Below are 15,922 nucleotides of genomic sequence, written 5' to 3' on the forward strand. Positions count from 1 at the left end.
ACACAATCCAGTTTATATATTAATGATTATTTTTAGAGTACACTTAGCATGATGAGAGCACTGAGTAGTGTGTAGAATTGTTGAATCACTATATTGTATACCTGAAACTAATATAACACTGTATGTTAAGAATACTGGATGGGCGCCTGGGTGGCTCAGTTGGTTGAGCATCTGACTTCGGCTCAGGTCATGGTCTCAGGGTTCGTGAGTTCAAGTCCCGCATCGGGCTCTGTGCTGTTAGCGCAGATCCTGCTTCAGATCCTCTGTCCTCCTCTCTCCCTGCCCCTCCCCTGCTCATGCTTGCTTTCTCTCTCTCATTCTCAAAAATAAATAAACATTAAAAAAAAATACTGGAACTAAAATTTTTTTTAAAGATGATTTTTAATGCAAGATGGAGATTGATTTAGAACAAGGCAAATGAAGATAAAAGGACTTGTTCAGAGGCTATTATGGTAATCTAGGCTAGAAATGGTGGCTTGTATTTAGGTGGTGGATGTGGAATAGACAGATCAGTTTTGGAGGTAGAATTAGCAACATTTTCTAATGAATTGGATATTTCCCAGGCTTCTGGCTTAAGTAAGTGATTCGATTGGTGATATTGTACATAAAAAAGGGAGAATTCAGAATGCTGAGTTTGAATGGCTGTGAGACAACCAAGAAGAAGGTTGGAAATGTGCATCTGAAGTTCAAAGAGATCTGTCCTAGAGATATTGTTTGTCAGCATAACAGAATTTAATCCCACTGGAATTGATTGGCTCACTCAGACAGGCATTGGGAGGAGCAAGAAGGTGAGCCACCTAAGAAGACTAAGAGAGGCCAACAAGGTAAGGGGAAACCCAGGAAGTAGTAGGTTGCAAAACCCCAAGATTTCATGAGAGGAAGTGGTCAGCTACGTTGAATGTTGCTAAGACATAAAGAGAAAATAAGATGGGCACAGAGAAGTGCTTTAGATGGGCAACATATAAGGAGTGGTTGTAAAAATGCTAGATTATATAGATCCAAGAGTGAATGGAAGGGAGACATTTGGGTGAATATTTGAAATTTTCTCCCATAATTTCTCTCTCCTAGTACCTAATAAATGATTTTTTAAATCATTTAAATTTTTCAGTTAAAAAAAAAATATATATATACACACACACATATACATATACATATATATATTTATTCACCTATAGCTTCCTGACCAGGAAATGGGCAGAACTGAATGCAGTAACCAAAGAAAGAAAGAGAATATTCAGGAGTGGAGTGGAGGGACAATCATGGCTCAATTCTTACGGCCCAAGATGGGATCAGAGAAAAAGAGGAAAGATTGTCTCTTGATAAGAGAGACACTTTATCAGAAGGGAGCAAAGATGTGTGCAGTTGTGGGTAGTTTTATTGCTTTGGTGGTAGGAAAATGAGAAAGTTCCCCGGGGGGTGGGGGTCTAAGTTTTCTCAGTGGAATATGAGGTCATCAGCTGAGAAAGAAAATGAAAGGAGTATGGGAGTCTTGAAAAGAAAGAGAAAGGTCTGAAATAGTTATGTCAGAGCATTAGGAAATGAGTCTATGTTCTATCATTTGAAATTGATGTTAGTCCATTTTGACTTACGAAAACATCAGTTTCATATGGTTTGATCTCATGCTTGCGAAATAGGACACATTTTTATTTATTTATTTTATTTTAACTCCATATTTGTTACCCTGGAGTTTATGTTTTGGAATCATTGAAAATATAAATAATGCAAAGGAAAGTCATCATATAAATACAGTTTTCGGGCAAATGTTTAAATTACTTATGAACATGACTTTGAATATTAATTAGGAGCCTTTAAGGCTCTTGGGATCCAGTAGTGAACCAGACACATGCAGTTTCTGCTTTTACAAAGGTTTAGTGGGAAAGGCCGACAGCCTAGCTATTTGATCACATCTTACAACTCATTGGGTGATGAAGGCCACGGCACAGATGCAGGGTAACCTAAGAGCATACCTAGGAAACATCACACCTGGGGAGAGGATCGAGTCAGAGCAGGCTTCTCAAAACATTTTCCAAAATCGAGACCTAGAGGACACAAAATAAGCCAGTAGGAGGTAGAGGAAGAAAGTTCCGGGCAGAGGTGTGAATAAAAGCCCGCAGGTAAGAAGAGCCATCACAAATATGAAGGAGTAGAGTCACTTCAGAAAGGCTGCAGTGGGGTGGACTTGACAATGAGGCTGGAGAGGGACTTTGGGACCAAATCATGAAGAGCTTTGTCAGTTCTTCATGTAAGCGTTTTGGATCCTATTCTAAGCATAGTTGGAAGCCTTTGAATGATTTTTAAGATCACACAGTATTTTACAAACATGCTTACGAATATGAAATAAAATATTGCATGTATTTTAGTAGGAGACCTGGAAAAAACCCTCATTTACCAACAAACTAATTGAATGAAATACTTGGAAGTAAAGTGTTACCTTTTAAAATTGTTATCCAAATGATAATGCCTTCTTACCTCTTAGTATAAATCACTTTCTAGCTCAAGATAGTCTTTTTTCCCCCAAAACCATAGTGAATAGTTTTCAAAGTAGAATTATACCTCTACTGTTGTAAGACTTCTTTTGCTATTATTTGAGAGATAGTCTTACCTTTATTCAAGTAGAAAATATAATGCTCAATAAACTATTACATTTGTGTTGGCAGAAGAGGTAGAGAGACTGGAAAGAGACCTGGAAAAGAAGACAACGGAAACTGAAGAGCTTCGGAGCGCACAGACAAGGTTCCTTGAGGAAATTAAAAGTCAAGATAAATTGAACAAATCACTGAAAGAGGAGGCCATGTTACAAAAACAGAGCTATGAGGAGCTGGAGAGTAACCTAAACACGAAAAATGAATTGGTAAGCCCATGTTTTACATTGCTTTGACTATATTCTTTTGAGATAGAGAATTCTTTGTCCCTGGGTCTAAAAACAAAACTTCTTGGACATAAAATGGGGAAGGTGTGGTTTAACAGAAATTTGTGCAAAAGGTTTTACAAGTTGTAGATAACTGTGAACTGTGTGAAATGGCTCCACAAAAGACGAATACTATCTTGGGCTGCATTATGTGAAGCTGGTATCCAAAACAGGAGGACGGTGAAGCCCCCCACTATGAGGAGTCAGACTGCCCCTAGATGTATGTATTTTGTTTTCAACAACAACATTGTTGGTGAGACTATACATTGGCAAAAACTTTTCAAATTGACAGGGGCGCCTGAGTGGCTCAGTCAGTTAAGCGTCTGACTTCAGCTCAGACTTCAGATGGGCTCTGTGCTGACAGGTCAGAGCCTGGAGCCTGCTTCAGATTCTGTGTCTCCCTCTCTCTCTGCCCCTCCCCTGCTTGTGCGCTCGCTCTCTCTCTCTCTCTCTCTCTCTCTCAAGAGTAAATAAACATTTACTCTATGTGGATCCTGAGAAACTTAACAGAAGACCATGGGGGAGGGGAAGAAAAAAAATGGTTAGAGAGGGAGGGAGCCAAAACATAAGAGACTCCTAAAAACTGAGAACAAACTGAGGGTTTATGGGGGGGTGGGAGGGAGGGGTGGGTGGGTGATGGGTATTGAGGGCACCTGTTGGGATGAGCACTGGGTGTTGTATGGAAACCAATTTGACAATAAATTTGATAATAATAAATAAAACCAGGAAACTGAAAAATAAATAAATAAATAAATAAATAATAAAAAATTAAAAAAAGAAGGCAAATTGACAAAATTATCCAAATTTATTTTTTTTTTTACTTTTTTTTTTAACGTTTATTTATTTTTGAGACAGAGAGAGACAGAGCATGAACAGGGGAGGGGCAGAGAGAGAGGGAGACACAGAATCTGACACAGGCTCCAGGCTCTGAGCTGTCAGCACAGAGCCCGACGCGGGGCTCGAACTCACGGACCGTGAGATCATGACCTGAGCCGAAGTCGGACACCTAACCGACCAAGCCACCCAAGTGCCCCCAAATTATCCAAATTTAAATGGACATGCCTATGTTCTACATATTGGAAATGTTACATATAATAGTTTTACATATAACACACATTTCTAATGCATTTTGTAGAAATGGTAGCAAGAATGTATGAAGATATTATATATGTACCTATACACACACACACACACACACACACACACACACACGTGGACATTTGCTACAATATTGTTTATATAAGTAAACTATTGAAAATAGCTAACCTGTTCCTCAGTGGATATGCATCTGGTAGAATACTCGTGTTGCTAAAATGAGGTAGGGCTGTATGTCCTGATATGGAAGTATGTCTAATACATATTGCTATGTGGAAAAAGCAGGCTGTGAAAGAGTAGATCAAGTATGATGCTAATAAGTAGTATGTATGATGGTACAAGTATATATAGGAAAAAATGGTAACTCTTGACATTCTGGGGGGCGGAATTTTAAAGCACTTTCCAATTGCCATTTATGCACATCTATAATGTTTAAATTGTATATAATTTAGCTTTATGGTTGAAACAGGAATAAAAGATATTTTAAAAGAGATTTAGACAGATTAGATTTAGACAGCCTTATAGGGCACCTGGTTGGCTCAGTCAGTTGAGAGTCCAACTCTTGATTCGGCTCAGGTCATGATCTCATGGTTCATGAGATCAAGCCCTGCACTGGGCTCTGTGCCAAGGGTGGAGCCTGCTTAGGATTCTCTCTCGGCCCCTCCCCAACTCTCTCTCTCTCAAAATAAATAGACTTTAAACAACCAAATAAAAACCAACAAAGAAATAAAGGTCATTTAGTCCATCTCCCTATCTAATGTTTTTTCTCTTTTCTCTAAAACCTGAGCATAGATGCCTGTTTTAGTGATAGCAATCACATTCCAGAGTTACCACATTTTATCTCAGGACAGCTATTAGAAATTTCTTCTTTATTACCAGATGAAAAATTGTTTTCTTATAATTCTATTTGCCATTTCTTAAATTTTTCTCTGGCACCTAGGTCAGTAACTCTAGTCCCTCTTCCATAAAACAGTCCTCTGACTCTCGAAGGTAATTTTCATCGCATGCTAGATCTCCTCTTCTCCAGCTTGGACACCCCTGTTGCTTTGGCCATTCTTCACGGAACATGGACTCAAGGCCTCTGAAGTCTCTGGGTCTGGCACCTTCTGATCATAAGTTCATGACCTAAGCTGAAATCAAGAGTTGGCCACTTAACCGACTGAGCCACCCAGGCACCCCAGACTACATGACCTTTAAAGGCTTTTTCAACCCAGATAATTTGATTCTATAAAAATAGCTATTGCTTTTTTTTTCTTTTGACCATTCTTTTTTCTGCTCTGTGTATAACTTAGAGTATTTGATTTCTCATATAACTAGCAGAATCCTTGATACATTTATCTTTTTCTTGCACCACCCCCCTTTTCAAGATTGGCATGCTGGCTTGAATGACTTGATTTGTTGACAAGAATTCTGCTTACGCACTTAAAGTTTTTAGCAAGAAAAGTGTTTCCTCCTCTGTGTAGAGATGGAAATTATTTCTTCAAATCTGAATACTTGACTACCTCCTTCTTGAGCTCTTCTTTGCCTGAGAAAAAAGATTATACAGGGGCACCTGGCTGACTCATTCAGAAGAGCATGTGATTCTTGATTTTGGGGTTATGAGTTTAAGCCCCATGCTGGGTGTAGAGATTACTTTAGAAAAATCTTAAGAAAAAAAGAAAAGATGATATATACCAGGAGGACATCATGAGAGACATATGTGATATTAATAATCTGATAATTACCAGTAATTTTATACTATACACCTATCTGTTGCTCTCTATTTCATAATAGAGTAGATTGATGCCTAACCTAATCATTGGAAATTTTTGTGACGATCAGTTTTATTTTAGCAGTGCACTCTTTGGGCCACCACTTAGCATTTGTATTTAAAATGCAAATATAGGGGGGCGCCTGGGTGGTTCAGTTGGTTGAGTGTCCGATTTCAGCTCAGGTCACGATCTCTCAGTTGATGAGTTCGAGCCCCGCGTTGGGCTGTGTGCTGACAGCTCAGAGCCTGGAGCCTGCTTCCGATTCTGTGTCTCCCTCTCTGTCTGCCTCTCCCCCGCTCATGCTCTGTCTTTCTCTGTCTCAAAAATAAAGATAAATGTTAAAAAAATTAAAAAAAAATACAAATATAGGGGCACCTGGGTCTCTCAGTCAGTTGTGTCTGACTCTTGATTTCATCATCTCACAGTTTGTGAGTTCAAGCCCCGTTTTGGGCTCTACGCTGACAGCAAGGAGCCTGCATGGGATTCTCCCTCCCTCTTTCTCTGCCACTCTCCCATTAATTAGCATGCGCACATGCACTCTCTCTCTTTCTCAAAATAAATAAATAAACTTAAAAACAAAAAACAAATATAGGGGCGCCTGCCTGGCTCAGTCAATAGAGCACATGACTCTTGATCTTGAGTTCATGAGTTCAAGCCCCACGTTGGGCATGTAGCCTACTTAAAAATAAAAAATAAACCTTAAAAATAAAATACATATATAAAAAACAATACTTACTATGGTATGACTTTGACTTGGTATTTATGAACATTTAATAAATTTTCCTGAGTTACTGATCTTTTTTATGTTTTGCTGTGAATAAATGTTTTGTTATTTGTCAACAGTTTTTGCTGGGCTTTTGTCCACTATTTTTGGCTAGAAGACATTGCTCTTATGATGTTATTTTTACCATTAACCATTTAAAAACATATTTACATACAAAGTTATTATATATTTATCATAACAAATTTTGACAACACAAATGTATACAGTAGACAGTGAAGGTTTCACTCTTTCTCTTCCCTATTCCCTGGATGTTAATATATATTCTTTTTGTTTTCTATGCTTATAGAATATTATGTAATGTATATGTAATTGAATATATGTACCTCTAAATGTTGTGTGATAAAAAAGAAACTTCCTGTATTTTTGATTATGCATCTTATTCTTTACAAAACAACGTATATCATAGCTCTCCAAGTTAAAAAACATACCCACATGTGCATACACACGTACACACAAATCTATTTTTTTCAAAGTCTGTATTGTGTTCCATTATATGGGTACTCCATAATTTAACCTACTCTTATTGATGAATATTTAGATTGCTTCCACTTTTTTATTAGAAACAATAATACAGAGAAAAATCCATGTGTGTATATTCCTATGCGTTCATAATAGTAATTCCTTAGTATAAATCACTACAAGTTGGGGCATTTGACTGGCTCAGTTGGTAGAGCATGTGACTCTGAGTCTTGGGGTTATGAGTTCAAGAAAAAATTTAGGGGCACCTAGGTGGCTCAGTTGGTTGAACATCTGGCTCTTGATTTTGGTTCAGATCATGATCCCAGGGTTGTGGGATCAAGCACAGCATTGGGCTCCACACAGAGCGTGAAGTGTGCCTGAGATTCTCTCTCTTTCTCCCTTTGCCCATCTCCCCCACTCATTCTCTCTCTTTCTTTAATTTTAAAAAAATTAAATCACAAGTGGAATTACTGTGTAATTTGCATCTTAAATTTTAGTAAACATTAAAAGCTTATAACAGCTTTATACTTCTACAGCAGTGAGTGAAAGAGCCCAATTCCCCACTTGATATTATTATTTTGAACGTGTAAATAGGATAGGAAAAAAGTAGAATCTCATTGCTTTAATTTCACTTTTGTTTAGTTGTTGGAGAGTTGAGTATTGCATATGTATTTGCCTGTTCTTCTTTCATTATTCCAAAAGACTATACTATGTTACAAAAAGAATTCTGGATCTTATTCTAAGAGCCTACTTTTGAAAAACACTTTCCGTTATCTTCTGCAGACTATTTGGTGATAATATTTTCTTTAGTTGTATCATGCTTTCCAGTTTCATAAAGTAATTCTTCAGGTAGCAGGTCAATTAGCCTATAAAAGAAATGTAGTGACAATGAAGTAAAACTTCTGGTGCCATTTAAACTATAATAGTCCCCTTCTCCTGCCACCAACAAATATTAACTTTAATTAACTTTAATGTTAATATTACTCTTTGTCTTTTTGCAAGTCCTGCCAGCCTCACAGAGTCGTGAGGACCAAGTAAGGTAATACAGGTGAAAATAATTTGAGTTGAATTAATAGGTAATGGAAAGTGGTACATCTGTAACCTAGTCAGAATGATGGTAAAATGTGTCCATATAAGAATGGTGCAAGTTCTAATAACATTATGTTCCTAAGGTAAGTTTTCAGTCAAGAGCAGCTTCTATTTAACTACAGCTTAACTCCCTAAAGTTCTCCAGGTGATGGTCTCTGTCTGCTTTTTTCTCCTTTTAGCCCTTGTCTTGGTTTCTTGCAGAGCATTTTCTGCCGATTCTTTATTCTTCCTTAAAGGTAGTTCCTTCAGGGATGAATTGCACACTGTGTTTTTCATGGTTTGCATGATACCTTGTATTAATATGCTTATGTACATTTTAAGTGTTGAATCTGGCTTGCCTTCTCAAGAAATGTGCTTGTGTGTGTGTGTGTGTGTGTGTAATTTTTTTAATTGATGTTTACATAGGACTGTGAATTTGTGAAGGAAAGAATTTGTATCCTTTTTCTTATTGGTAAATATGTTAACTGCAGTCAACTCTTGGTTATCCACAGCTAGTACCGTAACTAGCCTTACTTTCCGGGTCCTTAGACTCCTCATTTGCTCTCATTTATGCATTTCTTCAGCAGACATTTATTGAATGCTTACTAAATGCTACGCCTAGCTCTATAAGAGACACAAGGTAATTTTAAGATGCACAGAGTATGTATCATTTGCCTGCAGAGACAAATCCCTACATTGTCCATGGATCCCGTCACATTTGCCTTTGTTTGGGCCTTACTGCCAATGATCTTTCTTTGGGAAGAGAAGCCCAAGATTAGTTGATGCCGTTGGTTGTGAGTTGCCTTCTTGAGATTCAGGGACTTAAGAGCGAGCATTCAGTGAGAACATCAATGTGGGTAATGAGCTGAACACCCTGCAGCAGCAGACAGAGTGTTGAATTTGAAATCCAGGAGACTTGGAATTGAACTCTGCCTCTTCCACTACAAGTTGTGCAATTGGGCAAGTTATCTAGCCTCCTGGTGCAGCCTTTATCATCTCATAGGGTAGTTGTGAAGATTCAGTGAGACAGCACACGTAAAAAAGGCTTAGCACAGTGTCTCCCATACAGTGAGTACTTGATCAAGATTACCTGTTATCCCAGTTAGCCTTACTTCCATTTTGATGGATAATCAGGAGATGACTGTAAGCTAAATCCTGCACGACTTTGATTTCCTGGGCCTTGTAAAATGTTCCTGTCTGTTTATGTCTTACTCTCTTCAGCTTGCATTTTTATATTAATGAAGTTTTTCTGCATGTTTTTGTCTGGTACTACTATCAGACCCTGTCAAAAAATAAAAAAGACAAAAATCACTTAGCGGACCTTTGAAATGAACTCACCGGATTGGTTTAGTAGAAAGGGGGCTCGTAGTGGTAGTTAATAAAATATTTAGCATCTGCCACTAATCTCATGTGTAACTTTTGACAAGTCAGCTCACCAATCTAGGACTCAATTTCTTTACTTATATTTCAGAGAATTAAATTGGATGATCTCTTTTCTTCTAGCTCTAACAATTTCTAAGAATAAGTAAACCGTAATTATAGTAGAATTATTTTATTAAAAATGTAATATTACATATTGGGATCTGATTGACATTATTTACATCCTTTATCCTCTATTACAAAGAATAATGTTCAGAACACTGAGATACTACAGCAACAACAGTACAACAATTAAAACCAGTCTCTTAATTTCCTCCTTCTCACTCCTTCTTCTGATTCCTTTGTAATTAATCCCAAATATCATTTCCATCCATAATTTGAAGCTGCTATTAAAATTGTAGAGTAAGTTAAATAAATTAGTGTTAATTATTGGACAATCTGGAAGCAGGTACTTAATAGATTACATAAAAATAATTGCTACAGAATTATTTTCACGTTTGGATAAAGCAAATTTAGATGAGTTTTTAAATCTTTATTCATTAAATCTTTATACCCTGAAATAGCATATAAACTTCAAAGGTCTTTTATGTGATCTCTTATGAAGTGGTAATTTTATATTGCATTCTTTATAATCCTTTAGAATGAAAACAAAATGCCGTGAGTGTTCTGCTATTTGCTGCGAGGTTTAAAACAATCTAATTATTAGCTATGATTAGAACTTGCCATACCATCATACTTGTATACTAACTTACTGACACTGTATGTTGTTTCATATCAAATTGGACCAATAGCTAAAACAGAAGACCATGGAACTAATGCGAGCGTGTCAAAAACAGTATGAGATGGAACAGGAATTGGCCTTTTATAAAATTGATGCCAAATTTGAGCCACTAAATTATTATCCATCAGAGGTGAGTTAAACTTCTTAGTAATCCACAGTTAAAGCCAGCAGGGAGTGGAGTGGGGGGAGGCAGATGGTGGAAAGAAATTTTCAAGGGACATTCCACTTTCAGAGTAAACATATTTTGCTTGAAACAGTGAATTTTTGGTTCAGTAAGTTAAAGCAGCCTCCAAAAAAGGTAAAAAGCCCCAAGGGAATCTGTGATTCCAACGAATATCATAATATTATTTCATAAAAAAGTCAATTATTATCACTTATTAGGTGGGGTTTTACTTACATATCAGCTAAGAAACCAAAATAAAACACTGAAATTTCTGATTTGAGAGATTAAGCAATGCTAATAATCACATACCTGTAGGCAGTTCTTTAATCAACCAAGCTAAACCCACTCTTTGAGGATGGGAAGAGGAACACCTTGAGACCATTTTTTGTTTTAGTTCTTTTTTGGTATGTTAAGGGTAAGATAAAAAAAAAAAAAGTATATATTTTTTACCTGGCTGCTTAGAAGTTACTTATTAAACCATAAATCTTTACTTATTTTGCTTTTAGTATGTCGAAATTGATAAAACCCCAGATGAAAGTCCCTACATTGGCAAATCCAGATATAAGAGAAATATGTTCACTACAGAGAGTTACATTATTCCAAATGCCCAGACCATAAAGATCGTAAGGATGGAGCCAGATGAAGGGGAACAACTCAAAAATGAGCACGTGAACTTGAGAGCCCATATGCCACTGGACATACAACTGGAAGACAAAGAAAAAAAAATAAGTGCAGGTTAACAAAAGTTACTTTAAATTCTTTACAAATGTAAAAAGATTGGATATATAGGCGAATTTTGTTTTACAATTCTTTTGAGTAATTATGCTGAAGGTTACTGTGGTGTTGTTTACATGAAAAGCCTAAAACAAAAGTAGTAATTCATGGAGCAAATTATTTTTTAATAATTCCTGTTATGTTGAAGAATGGGGTTCTTGACAGTAATTTGGTGGCAGTATGTCCAGGGGATCCAAGAATGCTTAAATCTTGACCTGCCAGCAGGTCCTTCTCACCATTGGAGCTGCACACTCAAAGGCTAATTGGTCATAATTGTAGCAAGTACACTTAACTGATTACTATACATGTAGCCAAAACCTAAAACAGTACTTTGGATAAGCTGGATCAGTGCACCCTCCTCAGGCTTGGGCCTAAGACCAGCTTCTGACTCTTCCTAACCTGTCCCAAAACATCCGATTGAAAGGATCTTACCACTTCCTGGCAAGTCACAAAGAGGAAGAAGTCAATCCAAAAGGGTACTTAGAGACCCTGCTAATGGCAAACTCCACTTACTCGATGGGCTTCATGGATACGGAAGCAGAAAGCAGAACTGAGTTTATGCATCCCCTTAGTAATTATGGTCCATGGTGGGGCTCTTTAACAATCCAGTGGAGTAGCTCATCTTTCCTTGGTTGGTAGCTAAATGGAAAACAGGGAAGGCCAGTAGAGAGGCTGACTTGGAGAGGGGAGAAGAGAGACCTGAGATATCCATCTCATACACTCTGTACAAAGTTCTGGAAGAGAAAAGCAGAAATAAATCAGATATTTGTGTAGACTAGCTTCAAGGGGCTCATGGTTTTATAGGAGGCAGTTTTATAGGAAGGGAAGGAGACAGAGAAATTAGAAGTTTGAGGTAGAGAGTAATTGATTGGAGATCACCCCCACCCCAAGCTGGAAGAGTGTTCAGTGGTGAATTTCTTGATTTTGAGCCCTATCATAAAATAATTACCTCAAATACAGGGTTTTTGTTACAGCTTGAACTTAATTATAACTTAGTGACAAAGAAGTGTGTATCTATCAATAAAAACCTTATTTGCTCAAAAGAGTTTACTATTGGACATAGCAAGTAAAGCCCCTTTAATGTTAAGAATTTTACAATATAATACAATATAATTGATATAATTATCAATTAATTAATCAATCAATTAAATATCAATTATAATATAATTGATATAATTATCAATTATAGTTCTATAGCCTATGATGAAACTAGAGATTAACTGAGAGGAAAACCGTCATAAGAAATTACTTTTTTTAAATTTCTGTGATCTAGAATGACAATTTAATTGGGAGGAGGTGGTTATTGTGAAGAAAAAAAATCTCATGGAAATTTGAGAATTCAAGATTTTTCTTGTGTCTGTCTGCATGGTTTTTAAATTTGCAGCGCAAACTCGACTATCAGAACTACATGATGAAATAGACAAGGCAGAACAACAAATTTTAAGAGCTACTGAGGAATTTAAACAACTGGAAGAAGCGATACAGCTTAAAAAAGTATGTAAAAGCAAAGTAGCAATGCAAGAGGAAATGCAAAATATTAAAGGTTTTCTCCCTTCATAACCACGTAAAACATTTTAAATCAGTGCTGCCTAATTAATTATGGTGTAACAGTTTTCAGAGTCAGCTTTGGTTCTAGCATTTTCCAATTACATTTTCCTTCCACCCATGATCACATCCTATTAGTGTTTTATAAAGTACGTAGAAGTAAATGACGTCTAATTTATGTAAAAATACGTGTTCAGTAGGAAAGTGTCTCCTTTACCCAGGGAAGTTGCTGTTTCCTGTTGTATCTGTTATAATCTGATTAAGCACTACCCACCTTTAAGATCCTGGGACCTAGGTTAAGAGTCAGAAGACATCTCTACTATACATGAACATTATCAAACACAAGCAGCAAAAATGTCAATGATATAAAATATGGTGAACAAAAAGAAGTAATTAATACACTCTCGGAAAGTTTGTCATGCAGAAGTAAGCAGCTCAAACCCATGATGTGATTGCACAGGGAGAAACTTAAAAAGGAAGTATTTTGACAGTTTTTCAGTGTGTAAAAGGTTTCAGTTATTTGCAACTTGTAAAAAGCAGTATTTCAAAATTATGATGGTAACTGCATTCATACCACAGTAGGTAAGGCAAGAATGTGAAGTTCAAATTGTAGATTATTTTAAAAGATACACTATTGTGATTTTAAAATTATATACTAACTAGAAATTGATTCAAGTTTATTGGAAGCTTACTATATGCTAGTCCCTGTCTGGGCTGGGCCCAGAGTGATGAATAAAACAGGTATGTTTCCCTCCCACATGCATAGGAAATAGGTAATAAACAGTAGAAAAAAAAAAAAAAGAAAAAAATAATATAGTTAAACAAAAATGTGTTATAGTAAAAAAATAGAAAATTAGGAGAGGCAGTAAAAAAGATAAAATTTAGATTGTGAGGACCACAGAGGCCTCTCTGAGGAGGTGACATTTAGGCTGAAACCCAAAGGACGACAAGGAGCCTGCAAGGCAGAGTTAGGGGGTCAGGTATTCCAGGCAGAAGTGAGAGTGTGCACAAAGACCTTGACACTAGAGATTGCTCCGTGGAGTGAGGGAGAGTGTTCCGGAAGATGAGGGTAAAGAGTAAACAACCGGTTTCACAGGCTGTGGTAAGGGGTTTGGATTTTATTCGGAATGTAATGGGAAGCTTTTGAAGGACTTCAGGAAGTTAGAATGGCTAATCCTATTTGTGTTATTGTGAGGTCACTCTGGTTACTGCATGAGAGCAAAATGGGGTGAGGGAAATGGAAAGAATGGGGATGTGTCCCATGTCTCAGGGGGCTGTTGTTGAGTACAGGCAAGAGATGACAATGGTTTGGACCAGGAGGGTGACGGTGGATGCGGAGAGAATGCACACTGATTGTCAGCAAAATGTAGCAGTGAACTGATCAGACTTCAAAATGGGTTGGAAGTGGGACCTGAGGTGAAGGGAGCCATCAAGAAGGAGCTTACTAATTAAAAAAGAATGTTTTATAATAAATGTTGGCCAGAGCTTATATAAATAGATTGATAGATGTAAATAATGTATATAATGTTGAAATACATGGATGCTTATAAAATGTGCTTGAAAAAAATTATTTTAAATGAGTACATATAAGCCTACATTTTTCATTACACTATAATTTAGATGACATGCTAGTAACAAGGGTAAGGGCGAAGTCAGCTACCATTAATGTTATGGTTATTATTATTAATAATTTACGAGTTGCTTATACTGAATGACAACTTCGTTTTTACCTATTATGAGTTTTCATAAACTTTTATAAAGTGAGATTTTCCTCATGTAATAAGCATAAAAGTATAAGATGAATGGAATGCCTAGATGACTTTTACATTAACTTTTTTTTTAAAAAACTGGTAGAGCACAGAATACCTTTTAGAATTTTAGAAATCATCGTCTTTAAATTTGTAAATCACTGTTGCTATCCTCTGTTAATTCTGTTTTGGGGTGTGTGGGGGATTAGATTTCAGAAGCAGAGAAAGATCTTCTTTTCAAGCAGTTGGGTAGTAGGATACAACTTCTCAATAAGTTACGCCAAGAAGTTGTGGATCTCGAAACACAGATGGAAAAGCAAAGGCAAGAAATTGCTGAAAAGCAGAATGAGATCAAGGACCTGCAAATAGCCCTAGATAGCCTGGATTCCAGAGACCCAAAACATGTAAGCAAATGGAGAGATTTTGGCTTGTTTTATGGGGACTAGAATATCATTCCATCTAGAAATTATGTCTCTTCATTTTAGCCCCAGAGTTCTTTCTGAAAGTGTTTGAGTTTGATGCACAGATTTGAGTGATATATATGTTTATGGATGTGTGTGTCTGTCATATATATCTGGTTGTGTATTTTATACCTGTGTGTGTGTGTGTGTGTGTGTGTGTGTGTGTGTGTGTGTGTATCACTGTGTTGAAAACAAAACCTAAGGCTTGAAGGAGATAGCTTTTAATAGAATGATAGATGCATGGTACTTATTTTTTTAAGTGACTGAGTTTCGTTGTATTTCAAATCAAGAGAAACCTGCTGCCTGCAAGGTGCTGTCCAAACCTTTACCCTTTGTCTTTTCTTGCCTTATTTTCTTAAGAACAAGGTGGTGAGATGGGAGAGCTGAAAAGGGTCCAGAATCCTTTTTCTACCTCTTTAATCCTTTATGCAAATATTCTAAAGCTATTTGTTTCATATTGTTTTGTTTCTTCCTTAAAAAAGGAAACATTTTTCTAGAGTGCGTCCTCCTATGTGGCCGTAGGTGGGCAGGTGGCTGCAGGATGGAGTTAAGTTGTCTCTGTCTTGAGAAGTCTTAGTAATAGCTTACATTTTACCCAGTATTGGTAAAAAAGGAAGTAAAAAAAAATTCCTGCATATTTTACTGGTATGCTTTGAATAATAATGTTATATTTTAAAGGAAGTTTAAAATCTCTGGATTAAGAGATATCATCGAATTTGACATGGTAAGAACAATACACTATAATTACTTTCAATATTTGTTAAGTTATTTATCCTTTTAAACATTTTAATAAAATATCATAGATAATTTTGAGAAGAGGTAACCTTATCATTCACAGACATAAGGTGTCTTCTAACAAAAGCTTAAGACTAGTAAAATTGAAAGTAAAAGAGGACTTAATTATTTTAAAGAATTTTCCCTATGCGAAAAAATTGTAGATTTTCCAGTAATATGTCATATGGTCAATAATATATATATTTTAAGTTTATGTATTTTTGAGAGAGA

General features: G+C 36.5%; 1 protein-coding gene across 6 annotated transcripts in view; it reads left to right on the plus strand.

Moving 5' to 3' along the window:
• The window catches only part of CNTRL (centriolin), an 83,545-nt gene that overhangs the window by 19,310 nt on the left and 48,313 nt on the right, over window positions 1-15,922 (plus strand). For 3 of the 6 annotated variants that reach the window (XM_078436539.2, XM_078436541.2, XM_078436540.2), the window contains 6 exons: window positions 2,658-2,851; window positions 8,266-8,322; window positions 10,237-10,356; window positions 10,896-11,124; window positions 12,548-12,657; window positions 14,666-14,860. In XM_078436539.2, coding sequence (XP_078292665.2) covers window positions 2,658-2,851; window positions 8,266-8,322; window positions 10,237-10,356; window positions 10,896-11,124; window positions 12,548-12,657; window positions 14,666-14,860 — 905 coding nt within the window. Of the gene's footprint in view, window positions 1-615; window positions 825-2,657; window positions 2,852-8,265; window positions 8,323-10,236; window positions 10,357-10,895; window positions 11,125-12,547; window positions 12,658-14,665; window positions 14,861-15,922 lie in introns of those variants that run through there. The other 3 variants (XM_078436544.2, XM_078436543.2, XM_078436542.2) reach the window with 3 other exon arrangements.

Source organism: Panthera onca, chromosome D4 (assembly GCF_046562875.1).
Source record: "Panthera onca isolate mPanOnc1 chromosome D4, mPanOnc1 haplotype 2, whole genome shotgun sequence".
In the NCBI taxonomy this organism is placed as follows: Eukaryota; Metazoa; Chordata; class Mammalia; order Carnivora; family Felidae; genus Panthera; species Panthera onca.